General features: G+C 38.3%; 1 protein-coding gene across 4 annotated transcripts in view; it reads left to right on the plus strand.

The window, feature by feature from the left end:
* The window catches only part of pspc1 (paraspeckle component 1), a 29111-nt gene extending 12579 nt beyond the window's left edge, over positions 1–16532 (plus strand). The window contains exons 2-8 of one of the 4 annotated variants that reach the window (XR_007897943.1): positions 4068–4369; positions 4523–4618; positions 4723–4919; positions 5262–5346; positions 9740–12743; positions 12897–12921; positions 15895–16016. Coding sequence is in view for 2 of the 4 variants with exons in the window: in XM_051705052.1 (XP_051561012.1) it covers positions 4068–4369; positions 4523–4618; positions 4723–4919; positions 5262–5346; positions 9740–9845; positions 15895–16086 (978 nt within the window). In the remaining 2 variants the exon portion in view is untranslated. Of the gene's footprint in view, positions 1–4067; positions 4370–4522; positions 4619–4722; positions 4920–5261; positions 5347–9739; positions 12922–15894 lie in introns of all 4 variants that reach the window. The other 3 variants (XM_051705053.1, XR_007897942.1, XM_051705052.1) reach the window with 3 other exon arrangements.
* Positions 16533–18278: the final 1746 nt, after the last annotated feature.

An 18278-nucleotide genomic window follows, 5' to 3' on the forward strand; every position in this document is an offset into this window, starting at 1 on the left:
TAAACACTTAGGATTGTTGTGGTTATTTTATAATAGTTGATTAAATATGCTGACTTAGCAGATTTTAATGCCTGTCTGTAGCTACAGACACTATCCTTCCATGCACCGTGAAATACCTCTAATTTTGTATTCTTCCAATTGCGCTCCATTTTCCGAGTTGCTCTCTTGAGAGCATGAGTGTGATCATTGTACCATGGTGTGGGGCTTTTTTCTTTAATTTTCTTTAATCGTAGGGGGTGACACTATCAAGAGTGCTAGAGAAGACTGTATTTATATTTTCTGTGATTACATCAAGTTCTTCTGAACTTTTTTCTTACTGAGTATTTGACAAATCTTTAGTGGTCGAAAGAATAGTCCTACCTGAATGATAGTGTGGTGTAGATTGAGTAACATTAGCTGATCGCAACAAACAAGACATGAGGTAATAATCTGAAATGTCATCACTTTGCGGCAAAATTGCAATGGTATCAACATCAACTCCATATGACAGAATTAAATCTAGTTTATGATTATGGTGATGAGTTGGTCCTGTCACATTTTGTCTGACTCCAAGAGAGTTGAGAATATCGATAAATGCTAATCCCAGTATATCATTTTTTATCATTTTTCAGTTATCTACATGAATGTTGAAGTCACCAGCAATTAAAGCTCTATCCACAGTAACTACTAGATCTAAATCTGCAAATTCACTAAGGAAATCAGAATATGGCCCTGGTGGTGTATACACTGTATCAAGAGCAAAAGACGACAGATATTTTTTATTTGTATCTGTTGATGTCATTATCACTATAACTTATATCCTGTCCTCTGAGTAACACCAAAAACTTCACTGTAAATTGTAGCAACACCTTCTCCTCGACCCTTCAGACGAGGCTCATGTTTATAACAATAACCTGGGGGAGTAGATTCATTTAAACTAATATATTCATCCGGTTTAAGCCAGGTTTCAGTCAAACAAAGCAAATCCAAACTATCTATAATAATTTAATTTACAATTAGTGCTTTGGATGAAAGTGATCTAATGTTTAGTAGCCCTACCTTTATATGATGTTTATCTTAAATTTTTTTGGTTATTTTCAAGTTTGACATTTAATAAAATATAAAAAAATCTACATGACTTAATGTGATTTTTGTGATTAGCAGTTCGGGGAACAGATACAGTGTCTTTATGATATTTAGGTGATACAGTCTCTGTGTTGTAGTTTATGTGACATGTGTGACGTCTTAAGGCAGCTAGCAGATGGATGGTTAAGCCAGTCTGTCTGCTTCCTGACCTGGGCCCCAGATAGTCAAATACTATCACTGACCATGTTTACATGCACTTAAGAAAACAGTTTATTCCAGGGTTTTAGCAAAAAGTGACACTCTGAAACATCATGTAAACAAGAACACTGATTTCCTTACACCATTTGAGGGACTAAGTGAAAGCGGTTTAGCATAAGCGATGTTCTGATGGGTGTTTGAAGAGTGAGCGTGCGTGGAAAAGACCGGGATAACAAACGTCATAGGATGGAGCCGAGCAACATGTCAACACAGTGGAAAGATTTCAACATTTCTGGGAGTTCAGTGGGAAAATCACATACACTATAAACTATACCCAATTATACACACCAACGTAAAATATCGGCTGTCCCTAAAGTCCGCATGTATGCGCTCGTACATTGGGGGAATCCCAGAGTTTTATGTTAGAGGGAAACCCCCAATACTGCATCGCAATTCTGCTGCAGGTCATGATAATAAGTGAAGGAAACAAACTCTGGAATATCTGGAAATAAAGTGAATCAACAGATAGTAAAATAGTGAAGACTTCCTTGGATGCCATGTGTGTTGTTTACACAAGCATCGTGGGAAAATTACATTGATGTGGAGAAAGATGCTTACTGACGGAGCTGCATGTATACGGGAGTAATGAGTACACCGCTTAAACAGTGCATGTAACGGGAATGATATTTTCTCGCAATAACCTGCTATCTGGTGTCCATGTAAACTTAGTCACTATTAAGACTATGAGCCAAATTACTAGAAAGGAGAGCTGCACCTTCCCTGGAGGGATGGAGTCCGTCTCTCTTCTGCAGGTCAGGTCTTCCCCAAAAACTCTTCCAGTTGTCTATAAATCCTATGTTATTTTCCAGACACCACTTAGACATTCATTGATAATAATCTACTATAAACTTCATCACCACGATGAGTAGGGAGGGGGCCAGAGCATATTACAGTGTCTGACATCGTTTTTGCAAGTTCACACACCTCTTTAACATTATCTTTAGTGATTTCCGACAGGCGATGCCGGCGTGATGTGAATAACAGTCTTAGAAAATCTTGGTTTAGCATTAGCCAGCACTTTATATTTGATCTGATATCAGATGCTCTGGCTCCCGGAAGGCATTTTAAAATGGAGGCTGGAGTCTCTATTTCCATAATCCTTACAATAGAATCACCAATAACCAGGGCGCTTTCAACAGGCTTGTCAGTGGGTGCATCTTTGAGTGGGGTGAACCTGTTGGAAACTTGAGGAGAGTGGTGTCGCGTTGCCCTATGAGTATGCTGCCGAGACATCACCCAATGCCCTGCTGCGGAGGCACTACAGCTGGAACCGAAATGTGTGTGTTGCTCGCTGTACTACCAGCATTCGAAACAGTATCTACCGGCTTCTCTTTCTCACTGACCTCCACTAGCGTTCGGATGCACATTAACACATGCTAACACATTAATTTTCTCTGTAGAGATCGACCCATAATCAGATTTTCCAATATTCAAGCATTTTTTTTAATTGGATATCGTTTTTTGTAATATCGGATCCACCAATAACAGGCGCCATCTAGCGGGAGCTTTTGAAATTGCACACAAGATGGCCATTGCAGCAGTGCGAGTGAGAGGAAACAGTGCTGGGGGTTGTCCACAGGTAAAGTAACTTGCTTTTGCAGTGTATTACTTGAATTAATAAATTTTATGAAACGTAACAGCCATTCATGCTCTAGTGAGATGTGTTACGTAGATGCTTGATGTGTAGTTTAAGCACTAAGTAATGGAGACGAACTCACGTAAAGACAAATCCTGCAAAGTCCCAAAGACCTAACATTACTTCACATTAATCAACTCGAAGAGCCTTGGATGAGTGCATGCTGGAAATATGAAGGTTTAATTTAATTCTCAGTTGGCTGAATTTATTAGTCTTGTAAAGCTGCCGTTCAGGTTGATGCTCATGTTCCAATGGAATAACTGGCCGCATGCCAGAATGACCACCGTAAGCCAGCGCAGTTTTTAACAGGATCCACTTTTTAAAATTCCCTCAATTATATTAACATTTGCAATTAAACTTTATTTCACTATGAATCATTATCTACGTGATTAACAGCTCTGTGTAAATTAATTATCTCTGCGACACCATTCAAGTAAATGTTTCCCAAAAACACAAAGACATTCATGGGGCAAAATACTTGTGTCGCAATAACGTGTCTAAAGTAGCTTTGTGTCAGGTGACAATGAGAGCATTGATGAGATTTGCGTGTCATTTTCTGCAAGATAAGCTGCAGATGCGCTGCTCACTGTAAAACAAAAAATGTCAACTCTGTCAGCAGGTGTTTCGTCAGGCAGCTGCTAATCTAGAGAGAGACAAATCATTATTAATATTTCTGATGCCATTTGGGATGGAATTGCAGTGATGTGTTTATTTATTTTTTACTTTCCTGAGAATCTATTGGTTTACTAATTTGCAGCTGCATTGTAAAGTAAATAAAAGTGTGTGGGAGAATTATTATCCCGTGCCGAATTTCAGGCCCTGAATTATTTCTACCTATTAGTCAATATCTGGTTTCTTGTTTGTAAGTGTCTTTGTCTTGGGCACAACTTTTTAATTACACATTGTTACAAACTTTTTCAGCTTGTACACAATGAAATGTTACTTTCAGTTTTGTTGACTGGGCACACAAAAATATTGTGTCACTGTTGTCATTTATTCTCTAATTTCTTTTGTCCATAAAAAAAAATCTGAATTGTTAATCAAAATAGTTTAAACACTCTTCTTGTAAACTTTGTTCTCTTATTGTCACACTTTTTTGATTATTCAGGAGACAAGGACTCTTGCAGAGATTGCTAAGGCTGAGTTGGATGGTGTGGTGCTAAAGAACAGGCCCATCCGTATCCGATTTGCCACACATGGGGCTGCACTCACAGTACGAAACCTTGCTCCAGTGGTATCCAATGAGCTACTGGAACAGGCTTTCTCACAGTTTGGCCCAGTTGAGCGGGCAATTGTGGTGGTTGATGACCGTGGCCGACCGACAGGCAAGGGGATTGTGGAGTTTGCCAATAAGCCAGCTGCCCGGAAAGCTTTGGATGGCTGTACAGATGGAGCCCTTCTGCTTACAACGTAATTACTTGTCATTTACACTGTATGATCTGTCTATAAATATCAACTAAGGAAAGTCAAAGCAGAGACTATTTATGATTAACATGACCAGTCTTTATGTCTTGTCACATTTTTTAATTCTTTTATATATACAGTATTTCTGTTGTCTTTCAGGTCCCCTCGTCCAGTCATTCTTGAGCCAACAGAACAGTTTGATGATGAAGATGGGCTCGCAGAAAAGCTGTTGCAAAAATCAGCACAATATCACAAGTGTGTCTTTAGACCATTGACATGTTATCTGTGTTCCATATATCTAAGGTAAAAAAATCACTGTGGGTGAGTTTACAAACTAAACATAAGCATCTGCAATACAGGGAAAGGGAGCACCCACCACACTTTGCACAGCCAGGCACCATTGAGTTTGAGTTCTCCTCTCGCTGGAAAGCTCTGGATGAGATGGAGAAACAGCAGAGGGAACAGGTTGACCGAAACATACAAGAGGCCAAGGAGAAATTGGAAGCTGAAATGGAGGCCGCCAAACATGAGCATCAGCTCATGATGATGAGACAAGGTAGTATGCAGTTACAGAGTGAGTTGGAAAATTTCCTGACAAAAAAACTTGAACTTCCCACCACACTGTTTTTTTTTGTTTTGTTTTTTTTAAGGAGAATTCTTAGGACTTTTGGTATCATACATGCCATATGTTTTTTGTGCTTGAAAGTCCAGCCTCATATTGTTACACATCTAAAACTTGATGGTGGTGACGACGACAGGGAAAACATCTTTCAGTGCAAACAATTAATTCATAGAGGCCATGTTTACTTGCTTAGGCCTGCCACAAAGTCAAGACTTTTAAATATTGTCTGCTTATTACACTGGCTGTTGATGAATGCACCTGTGGCCTTTCGAACAGATCTCATGAGACGGCAAGAGGAGCTGCGGCGCTTGGAGGAGCTCAGGAATCAGGAGCTGCAGAAACGCAAGCAGATTGAGATGAGGTGTGCATGTGTCTCAATGGATGTCCCATGCTTTTTGCTTTTATAGAATGAAAGCATGCTTATTAGGTGGTAGTGGCACATTAGAGGTCTGCATGGGCCTTAAAATGAAGCTCGAACCAACTTGTACCCGAGACCACGTGAACCGACCTGACCGCTACTATCAGATTTTAAGCCTGAAGCCAGCCTGAACCCAAAATACTGTGGCGTTCTCTATCGGATGAAGCACCAGGCGTTTTTTTAAATTACTCGAGCTGTTTTATTAATCAACGTTTCCCAACTTGAACACAGAAACTAAATACTATTTAGGCCGTAACCCACACCAACAAAACACAGTTCTTCCTCCTTGAGGCCCCAAACTTAAAGAAAGAGCAGGTAAAACAGTCCCATCATCCCCCCCAAACAGTCTCGCTTTTTTAATCGGCTACTCTTTAACAGAACTACTCTTAAAGGAACATAAACTCCATCAATTCAAATTACATTAAACTGCCCCCCTGCCAGAAAGTCCCTCGTCCCCGAGGGGGAAAATTAAGTCTTTAAACCAGCTAGGTCATTGCCTTTGTCCCTTTGGTTGTGTGGGGCCAACATTGGCATGGGGGTCAGGGGTATTATGGGGATGGGGGGTTGGGGCAGGAAGTATAGGTGACAGTCAGGTACTGGAGACGACATGTGTGAAGTGTTTAAGGTAATGGGGAATTGGACAATTTGTTTGTACGCTGTGTGCAAGAGGCCAGCGTTCCTATTAGTTTGTGGGGCTGGGGGATGGTGTGCTTCTGCTGGAAAGAGGGAACAGAGTATCCTCTATAAGGAGCTAGCCGGTCTCTGTGGAGGGCTACCTTCCCTTAGGTGGCATCTGAAGCCACACGAAGCCAGTGCATCTGCCACTGTCTCTGCCTCTTGGTCAGGCAATGCATAGGCTTCGGGCCACTTTGTTAAATAGTCCATAGCAGCAAGCTATAGGAGCTCCAATGGATGTTTTCTGTAGCTGTGTATGGGACTGGTCAAGTGGCCCATTATAGGCTGCACAGGTGTCATATCTATGGTGGAAGTCCTCAACATCCCTTCTGTGTTGACTTCAGTAGAAGCCTTGATGAAGATGGTGAAGTGTTTTGGAAATGCCGAAGTGTCCTGTGCTTCCATGACAAGCCTGTAAAATTGTTTCTTTCATGCTTTTGGGTACCACAACCTGCCACCTGTCTTCCTCAGTGGTTGGCTGTTTACAAGCATGCTGCAGCACCCCGTCTCTCAGGTGTAGGGTATCAAACTTCAACCACAGCCCCTTGGTGACCATGGAAAACCCTGCTACATCCTCCCAGGGAGGCCTCTATTCTGTTCTGGCCCCTGGGTTTCAGAGTCACTTCGTGACCACTGTTCTGAGCTCAGAGAAAGTGGCTCAAGTCCCTGCTGACCTGAGCAAGTATCAACCTTTTCTTTCCTCTTTTCCTCTAGTGTTTCTGTGGCTAAGGTTGATTACTATCAGAATAAGATTAAGATAACACTTCAGATCCCAGTAAACTGTTCTGAACTTTCACCTCTCTTCTCTATCCTCCCCCACCTCCTGCCACTTCTTCTTTGACTGCTGATGACTTTGCCACTTTTTTACTGATAAAGTAGTGAGCATAAGCAGCAGTTCTCTACACTCCATAACCACAACCGCTCTCTTCCCACATCCCATCCTCTGTTCTCCTCTTTCTCTCCTTTCTCCGAGACTGAGAAATCCAAAGTGCTTCTTTCTAACCATCCTACCACCTGTCCCCTTGACTCTATCCCCTCCAATCTTCTGCAAGCTGTCTCTTCATCACTATTACCTGCACTCACACACATCATCAACACGTCTTTTAAAACTGGAAATTTGCCCAACACATCCAAGCAGGCTTGAGTAACCCCACTGCTCAAAAGAACTAACACATAACCCCACAGTGGTTGATAACTACAGACCAGTCTCTATCTTACCTTTCCTAGCAAAAACTCTTGAGAGAGTTGTCTGCTTTTCTTTCACAGAACAACCTACTCGAGAGACATCAATCTGGCTTTAAAAAAGGACACTCAACAGAGACTGTCCTCTTGTCAGTAGCTGAAAACCTGCGACTGGAAAGTGATAATTTCAAATCATCTGGCCTCATTCTCCTTGACTTGTCTGCTACTTTTGGCGCAATGAACCATCAGATTCTCTTGTCCACTCTCCCTGACCTTGGCATCACCTGTACTGTGCTTAAATGGGTTGAATCATACCTCACAGGCAGATCCTTCAAAGTCACCTGGAGAGGAGAGGTGTCCATGTCTCACCAGCTGACCATTGGTGTTCCTCAGGGATCAGTGCTTGGATCCCTCCTCTTCTCAGTCTACACTACATCACTCTGATCTATCATGAAGGCTTTTGGCTTTTCCTACCACTGCTACACAGATGATATGTAGCTCTACCTGTTATTCCAGCCTGACGACCCAACAGTTTTAGCTCGTATCTCTACCCGCCTCTCGTAGATCTCGGCCTGGATGAAGGAACCTTGCCAAGACAGAACTTCTCATGATCCCAGCCAACCTGTCTGGTGACCACAACCTCTCTATTCATCTTGGTTCAACTAGGCTAACGCCAACCAAGACAGCCCGGAACTTGGGAGTGGTGGTGGATGACCAGCTTAACTTCACTGCCAATGTCTCAAAAACCACCCTGTCTTGCAGGTTTGCGCTTTACAACATCAACCTTTCCTGTCTGAATATGCTACACAGCTCCTGATCCAAGCTCCAATCATTTCAAGACTGGACTATTGTAATGCCCTGTTGGCTGGTCTGCCCCAGCTAGCATGATTAAGCCACAACAGATGGTCCAGAAAGCTGCAGTGGGTCTGGTCTTCAACCAACCATAGACGGCTTCCAACACCCCACTCTTGATTTCACTCCACTGGCTTCCAGTAGCTGACCGCATCAAATTCAAGGCTTTGACTCTGGCCTTCAGGATAACCAATGGAACAGCACCTTCTTTCTTTTAATTCACTCTTCCAGGTCTATGTTCCAACTCACTCTCTGCAGTCAATGAACGAGAGCCACCTGGTGATCCTGTCGCAAAGAAGCACAAAGTCCATTTCACGATCATTCACTCTCTTTGTTCCTCTGTGGTGGAATTAGCTTCCAACTTCCACATGATCTGCTGATACAATCTCAGCATTCAAGAAGCAACTGAAAACACATCTGTTCCATGAGCACTTCACCAATCCACATTAAATGCACTTACTATTTAACAATAAAAAATAAAATAAAATCTGTCTGTCTCTTTCTTCTGCGCTAGCATCTTTACCACTCCAGCCACTGTGCGAATTTGGCAGTGTGATACTGCAGATGTTGTCTACTTTTGTATGAAAAATTTATTATGTTCTTCATTTGTTGTTGACTTTTGTATCACAAATTGCTTACGTTTCTCATTTGTAAGTCGCTTTGGATAAAAGCATCTGCTAAATGGCTAAATGTAAATGTAATACTACAACACTTCACACTTTTCAGCCCTCCTGCTGGGCCCAGGTGTAACCTACTTTCCTGAAGATCAAATTTTTATGACAAACTCTCCTTTGACTAATGTTTTGTGCTTGTCACATTATGTTTAGTATGGATAGTAAGTGAATAGAGATGCAGGGCTTGTTTCTCCCTCACATGACTTGACCTGTGTTTTGGTTCATTGCAATTTCTGACTTTTTGCCACTGACACGCAAGTGCCAGCTTTACAGGTATAGAGGTTGCATCGTGGTTTATCCATAATATTAGTTTAAATTTCCCAGATAAGTAGTATATTTGATGTTGTCTCGAAATTGTCAACATTATCAGGTAAAGTTGACAATGCGTAGTATACGTGAGTCTGATGAAACAAGTGTTCTGTTTAAGAATTTGAGGAGTTGTGGAATGTACTTTTAAAATTGTTCTTATTATATTGATTTTTCTACCTGTGAATGGCACACACACATACAGCGCGCGTGCAGAGGGCGAGCGAGACAGTATAAAAAAGTACTTTAAAAGAGTGCGCCCTCTGCCACTCTCAGCCAGAATAAACACGTGAAAACTGATGCGCAGTATCAAATATATAGAGTGTATGATAGTCCTAACTATAGAGCACATCAATATGAAAATGAAGCCACATCCTGGACATTTTTACCAATTTAGAAACAGAGGCCGGACACTTTTTTCATATCCAAAAAAAGAGGACATGTCCAGGAAAAAGAGGATGTATGGTCACCCTAGCAAAACTAACCCGGACTCAGCTTAAAACTCACTGGTTGTCAGGTCCTGTTGGGCTGCAGACCTCTATGGCAGATTAAATCAAATAATTATGTTCTATTTAAAATCTAATGATGACCATAGACTGGATTCTGAACATTTGCTGTTTAACTGAGTATGGGTTCCCAATGCTCAGACATGAAGAAGAGAGACGCAGACGTGAGGAAGAGATGATACGGCATAGAGAGCAGGATGAAATGAGACGGCAACCAGATGGATTCAAGTCCAGTTTCTTGGACAGTGTAAGTACAAGAGAAATACTTCATTTTCATTCTGATCTTTACAGAATTCTATTAGGTTTTGATTTCATCAGACAGACGACAGTAGGTACCAGACCAAAATTACCCTTACCGCCACAGTAAAACTGTAAATTCCAGTCTCACGTGAGACTCATTCACAAAATCACTAAGTGGCACAAAGGGACATTTTTATTTGTATTTATTTTTTGCACCTTTGTTATGGGTGAAGAAAGTGAGAGTTGTTACAATTATTAACATTTTGAATATTTATATTTTATTTTTTTAATTTTCATTTTTAAATAGAGATCAAACAATGCAAGGAATGAATTGTATCATGAAAGTAATTTCTCATTAATTAAAAAAATGCTAAAATGTCAAGCCTTTCATCCAATACATGGAAACTATTGATTCATAGGCATTAGTTAATTGAAATTAAAATACCTGAACAATCATAAGATTTTTTTAGCCCCTCTAAAAAAAAAAAAGAAATCTCATCGGATACTCACCCTAAAGCTGTCTCAAACTTGTAGGACTGACTTGTGAAACACAAAGATATTTTCAAGAAACATTGTGTTTATATCCATAAAACGTATGTCAATGGGGTCCAAAACTTGGGGTCCAACAAACACACAACGGCAGCAGGTTTGTCAAAAGTACCGGTACTTCGCTACCAAGTCAGTACTAAAATAAAAAAGATGTAATGATACCAGTGTTTCTGCAGTACCGAATACCGACTCAATTTGGTACCCGCACGCTGTCTGACTGACACACGACTGTTACTTGTTTTACACAGCGAAAGGCTGCAATCTTAGTTTGTATTTGAGCTGTATGCTTTAAATGAAAGTGTGAATCCGTTCGCTCATACACTGGAAACTCCACAGACATTAAGAATCAATCGCGTTGTATGAGATGACAAAGCAGAGCACTAAACCACTGTAAAGCACGTACTACATGTAGACAATATATTTATATAATGAAATCACAGCATTTGCACTTTAACTATCACACTGCCATGTAGCAAACTGTTTATCCATCAGAAGTGAAGCTTCCATCAAAAGCTCACGTCAAAATAAAAGCATGATTCAAAATAAGCTAAGTGCCAGAAATTGCAACAGAAATATATTACAACTGTATAGTAAAATGTAATATTACTTGTAGTAATATAATACTTAAGCAATGCATACTTAATTGAGAAACACTGAAGGAAACGTGCATATCATTGAATTTTTTATTTACATTTAACTTTAAATAGGCTAAAGATGTGTGTTCAATAGCACTTTACCATATTAGCACATTTTTGCTGTGGTATCGAAATTGGTATTGAGAACTGTGAAATTTCCCTGGCATCGGTACCAACTACTGAAATTTTGGTATCGTGACAACAGTAATGACAGCATAAAGGTAATCTACGACATAAGCAGTTTAATCCATGTCTTCTGAAGAGATATGATCGCTCTTCTGCGCGTGTCAGGCGCAAGGAAGTGTAATCACACAAGATTTATAGTTATGTTAATTTGCATTCAGGGTTGGGCGGATTACATTAAGAAAGTATTCTGGGCTGAATACTGAATACTCTCTCTTAAATGTATTCAGTTAAGTATTCCGAATACATCAAATAAAAAGTAACATAATACAATAATACTTTTAGAATATATATTTATAAAGGCAAGGTACAGTTGGAGGAATGAAGTGTGATGATATTTTATCTGAAGTGCTACACCTCTCAGTGAATCTTAATAGCGAGTTTCTTTAAATGAAATATGGAGTTGGACACTAATGTTTTTCTTTATGAAAAGAAGAATAACAGAAGACAGTTTGTAGTCAACTGTAATATTTTAATATTTTAACATTTTAATAGTTTTCTTAATCTGTTATTTGATTGACACAAATTGACACAAAATTAGATAAGAAATGTAAATAAACTGTATTTATTTTCAAGATGATAACTGGATGCTTGCATATTTCCATATTTAGGCTGATTTATTAATTTTCTATCTCTTTTATTACCAACACTTTTATTTTGGGTGCTTTTGATTCTTTTACTCATCCTGTTTTTTATTTTATTTGATTTTTATTTATTTTTTATTGTTAACAATTGTTTTATATTTTTTGTGAATCACTTCATATGAGATGTTTCTTAAGTGAGAAATAATATTAATATGCTTGTATGTTACAATGTGTCACACTGAAGTAGCCCCACACGTCTGTAAGACACAAATGTTACAGTAGATATTTACATGTTTTTCTGTCATTGTTTGAACTCTTCAGGTCTGTTTCCCTCTTTCAGTGTTTGCAGTAGGACTACTTTCTGTATATTTATTTTTTACCTATTTATAGTAGTCTATTATTGTTGTTAATAACTGCTGTTTCTCAACAGTTCTGCAAGTTTCTGATGTGGATGTGACTCACCAAATGCTATTTGAGAGCCATCCGTCTTTACTCCGTCTTTACACAGAAGCCGCAGCTGCATAAATGTATTTACAGCACAACAATCATAGGAAACAATCCGCGTGAATAGTATATTTGTGGAAATAATGTTACGACTGTATTGATACTGCTGCACAGCTGACAGCGTGCTGATTGTTAAAATGTGCTGGTGCGGTTGCCAGATATCCAATCTAGGAATCATTATACATGAATAAGACATTTCCATTCTTTAGTGCTTACCATCAGACCTTTTGTTGACTGCGGTCCATTTTTAAAGTATCCCAAAAACACAACCCACGATTCTTTGATTTTAAACCGCGATTGTGTTTTCAAATTAGCCCAATTTGGCATGAAACCCTGCCAACACTGCGGTCTCGCGCTGCTGCTGATCTGGGCAAGAGAGAGCGAGAAGATGCGTTCGCAGCTCACATCAGCGCTGTTTCTCACTTGATTGACAAGATGACTTATTTTGAGGTCATTATGAGAGAAGTATTCTAAAAGTATTCTACCAAAATTGTATAAAGTAACTTCTGAATACAAGTGCTTGAAAATGTATCGGTGGCTGAATACAGTTACTTCATTTTTGTATTCTGAAGACGTAATGCCGTTTCATATATTCCTTTACAGCACAACCCTGTTTGCATTGTTACAGGTACTTCTCTATGTTTTTCCAAAATGAATATCTAAGTGTGCTATGTGCAATTAAATATATTTGCTAAGGATCTTTGGATGTTGCGCTTGGCTTTGGAATTGCTGTTTGCAGAGATATTTTTCTTCTTTTTTTCTTCAATTCAAGCATGAAGTGCTGAAATCCCATTTCGTGTTTGTCAGGATCTGGATGAGGAGTTCAACCTTGAATTGCTGAAACACTTCTATAATTAGGGGTTCAAGCAAAAATAGCTGAAACCCTCTTGTTTTTGTTATAATTATTTTTATTAGGAGTTTAAGCACGAAGTGTTAATACCCTATTGTAATTGTATGATTTCACTTTAAACATTATTTAGGGATTCAAGCAGGAAGCAATGAAACCCTGTTGTATTTGTCAGGACATTCTTATTAAGGGCCAAACAATGAAGGGACGTAGGCACCTGTTTCTGTTAGTGTTATTATTATTCTGCCATTTCTGGCTGGGAGTCTATGGCGGCCCATAGAACCGTATGGTAAAAAGTTATGAAATGTTGCACACTGATAGAGGATAATCTTGACATTCCTGAATGCAAATATGGAGTCTCTAATGCAAACTCTCCAGCGCCACCTACAGCTCAAATTTGCACCCATGTTTATGTTAATGACTTTGAACCAGTTGGCCTAGAAACAGAATATTTTTTGTCCTCTTATTCCTTGCCTCACGCAGAGTCAAATGTATACCATAATTTCACATTTTGCATACGAGATTATCCGTTAGTTAGAATTTTCTGGGGGGAAAAACTACTTTTTCGAACTCCTAGGCCATAGATCCGATTCACACCAAATTTAGTATATATTATCTAGGGACATTCATGACAAAAAGTTATTAAAAGCTTTTTGATAGACCCAACCGTTCTTGTAGAACACGTCAACGAATTTGATGGCAAACACTCCAAAGAGATCGTGGAGCATTATCTTTGCAACATCTTGCCCTATTGAAATGAAACTTGATATATGTCATAGCCATCATGCCCTGAGGGTACCTGCGTAATTTTGGCACAGCGTCACCTACTGGTCATGAAATATGAAAAACATATATATATTTTATAACTTATGAATAGTTTTGCTTAGAATCACGAGACTGGTGTCTTTAGATTCCTTGGGGCATACAGAGTCGAATTATACTGAATGTTTCTGTCAGCCATATTGGGTGTTGGCATTTTTAATCTTGTAGTAAAATGCAGTATTTTACAAACACATTGGCATATTACGAAACTTAGCATGTGACGTCGGGACCATGCCCTAAAGGTACTTGAGAAGTTTGGGGCACCACCTAGTGGTAAAACAATTATATAACAAAATTGGTTTAGCCTGTTGCATTGAAACTGATGTCTTTACATTCCTTAGGTCATGCCAAGTACAGTGATACTAACTATGCAATGGTCAGCCAGATTTCCATTTTGAATTTCATTAAAAACCCACATTTTCAAACTCCTCTTAGAGCGAACATCCTATTCTCACCAAAATTGATGTATATCATCTAGGGACACTCATGACAAAAATGTATCGAAACATTTTTTAAAAGACCAACCCATTTTCAAATAACACAAACAAATCTGATGGCAATACGCCAAAAAGGATCTGAGGCTGTATCTCGGCAGCGCTTGAATGTATTGACATGAAACTTTGCTTGTCTTATACCGACCATGCCCTGACACTGCCATATCAATTTGGTGACAGTGCCATCTATTGGTCAAAAGTTATAAGCACTTTTATTACACTATAAGTCATTAAACTAATGTCTTTTTTCACCACTCCGCTTAAAATCATCACTGGAATTTTAAATTCATACTAAATGTTTGTTGTTGTGTGCTTGGCCCCGTAATTGCTGATTGCAGCTATATTTAGGGGCTAAGCACTGAAGGTGCTCTTGAGTCTATGGAAGCCCACAGAACCGTACATAGGAAAGTTGTCAAATGTGGCACACTGATAGGACACTCTCAAATGTAACTGACCCAAATTTGGGGTGTCTATCTCAAACCCTCTTGCGCCACCAACTGTTCAAATTTCCACGTTTCGACCTTTAACTTTTGAACCATAAGGCCTTTTTTTTGTTTTTAGCTCCATTATCAAAACTTTGTTAGACCACACAGTTTGCGAATAATGCTTCAATGAATTTGATTGCGAGCATGCAAAAAAAGGCTGTGATGCTGTAACTATGCAACTATACCTTTATTTGATCCACGTCAAATTTACATACGACTATAGTGTCGAGTGAAAAAAGCTGGACACGCCTTTGGCATGCACAACAAATCTACTACACGTGGCTATCCCAAACGAGAGTTTTGGGAGGTGAAAATGTGGGAACAAACACGAGTTCAGTACACAGTAAACAAACAACTCTAAGCTAGCAATGAATAATACTCTAAAACATGTGAAACTCAGTAATAATCTTACACACTACTGCAGACTCCTCCTGATAATTGGCCTAACCTATATATCTCCTATAAAGTATTGTGTCGCATCTGTATTGGCAAATATGTAAAAGATACTTGTCTAAAAATATGGTATTGATCCATCTCTACGAAGTTCTAAACAAATGAATGTTTCAGGTTCCAAGCTGTAACACATAACATTATTTTCCTTTAATTTGTTTCTTATTAGAATTGAGGTATTTCAGCAATTTATAGGCTATATCAATTTAATTTTCATTTAATTTGACATTTTTGTATCACCATATTCTTGTTTTTTTAATCAGTCTTGTACTCTTTGTTTAGATTCTGCAGGCTTTACATTTCTGTATATTCAGGTGCTAATTGAATGATTTATGTTTTCTGTTTGTGGGTGTTCCTGGACTAAACTGCTTATGAACTTCCTAGAAAATATTTGGACTTCTTGTTTCTGCAACAACTGCAATATTCTGTCCTCAATATGAAATGCATATTTCTTACACATGCTCATTGCAAGCATACTATTTCTGTTTTCTTTTTCAATATAGATTAATGAGCGGTTTTCTCAAGGAGGATCTCCTCTGATGGGCTCTTCTGTGGGTGGGCGGTCTGGTGTTGACTCTCCTCAGCAACAGCAGCAAACAGCGGTCCCTGGTGTGGTTGTCCCAGGTGGCTTTGGGAGAGGAAGTCCAGTTGGGGGCAACTTTGATGGACCTGGCAGCAAACGACAAAGATACTAATATGTCTTTGTTAATTGTGCTTACTCATGTTCAGATAGCATCACCTCAACTCATGCTTTTCTGTTTCTCACTTACTGGTCTTTCTTAAGAAGCGTTTGTGGTTAATATGAAAGACAGCATGAGCCAAGTGTTAATGTGAAACACTGTTATGAATCATGAAATGGATACAGATAAGCCATTTGTAGATTGTTTACAATTGCTGTAGTGATGTATTTTCCTTTTTATATACTAATATCTGAAAAGATAGAGTTGAATAGTAATGTTTACCTGTAAATGAGTGATTGTGTAAAACTTGCATGTGTTAGAATTTGTATTCTTTATTTTAGTGAATGTTCTGGAATGATTCGTCTGCTTTCTGTTGTAGAATGCCAGTGCTTTGAATACATTTTTTTTTTTAAATAGTTCTGTGCAGTAGTGCTTAAGTAAAAAAAAAAAAAAAAAAAAAATATATATATATGCAGTAAGTCCTCAACAAGAATAGGGTTAGTACAGTTGCAGTCAGTGTCTGGATTAATCATTAGCAGCTCTAAACCTCTGAGGGGTGCAATAATTATACAGTATACACTGATGTTATGAGCCAGCATCATTAGACAGCATATTCAAACAAATTAAGCCTCTATGCCAATAGGCTAGCCCATATTTTCTATTTTTAAACACACTGTAAAAAATATATATATTTGACTGGTTTTACAAAAAAAACTGAGGCAACTATTTACATCAGCTTTTTGAGTATTTTGAACTCAACAAAATGTAGTTTGCCATATTAGACTTCAAATGTTTTCAACATGGATCCATAAGTAATATAGTTAAAAGCAATATTTATCTTGTAGGGAAACAGTTCAAGTAATATTTTAATTAATATTTAAATATACAAAGCTAAAAAATGTGGACAATAAGTGTCTCAAAACAAATTCAAAATATTTGTTCATTTTTCAGTGTTACAGATTTATTTACATTTCAACTGCAATAAATTTGTAAACAAGCTGTTTAAAAAAAATCATAAAATACCTACTTACATGGACCAAAAGAGACAAACATGGGTGCAAGGAAACAAAATACAATATATATACATATATATGCAATAAAACCTGAAAGTAAATTTGTCTTTACATCAGAAACATCAGCACGCTTCCTCAATGACTATCCCAACTGTTGTCATCAGTGACTTTACTGAAGTTATTGCAGCATGTTGTTGTTGTTGTTGTTTTTACTCAACTATTAGTTAAACATTTCCCAAATTGGGTTGAAAATTTAAACCACTTTACCACACAAACAGAGAGAGAGACACACACTACAATAATAATCAAAAGATAGAAATATATTGTATGTTTGAATAAAGTTATCAGTCTGTAATTAAAATGTACTATTTGGGGTAATTAATATTTAAGATGTTGAACACTTTGAAGCAAATGTCCACTGTGCCTCTCAATATATTGTGTTGAAACTTCGCTGAAAGCATCAGTGTGTATGAAAAACAGAAATGACTGCATCTATGCATGAAGACTCTTAATGTACATATGTTTAGGAGCTTGTACTCATGACTTACTGCTGCTGCTTCTAAAGTATTTAATATTTTCAGCAACACTTTACAATAAGATTGTATTCATTAACATCAGTTAAGAACATTGAAGTATAACAATGAAGAAATGTTGGGTTAATGTTAATTCATGAAAGTTGTCATTGTTAGCTCATAATATATTAACTAATGTTAACACAGTTGTTAAAGCTGTTCACACAAAAAATGATCATTTTCTCATTTACACAGCAGGTGTACATGAGTTGAGCATGAACTCTCTGCACATGGGTCAAGGAATGCGTTTAATAATGTTAGCAAATAGGTTTGGACCATATTGTAGTGTTACTGTATTTCCTTCTGAAGACTAAAGGCCCCGGCATACTCACTGAGATGTTCTTTCTCATTCATCGCTCTGAGCCAAAAAAGAAGTTAGAAACAGCTGAACAACGGCATACTGAACATACAATGCATTATTTTCAGGATATTGATAAATCTAAGAGTGAAATGAGTGAGTCTGTGTACATATCCCTTAACTTACAGGCTGCATGTCAATGAAGGCGTTTCTGGTTCCTGTGACGCTTGGTTCATATACTGTATGTTTCATGAATATTTTCATTAAAATATTTTATGAAAATAATTTTAAGATTAATTAGATTTTAGCTTTTATAACTGTTTT

Source organism: Myxocyprinus asiaticus, chromosome 8 (genome assembly GCF_019703515.2).
Source record: "Myxocyprinus asiaticus isolate MX2 ecotype Aquarium Trade chromosome 8, UBuf_Myxa_2, whole genome shotgun sequence".
NCBI lineage: Eukaryota > Metazoa > Chordata > Actinopteri > Cypriniformes > Catostomidae > Myxocyprinus > Myxocyprinus asiaticus.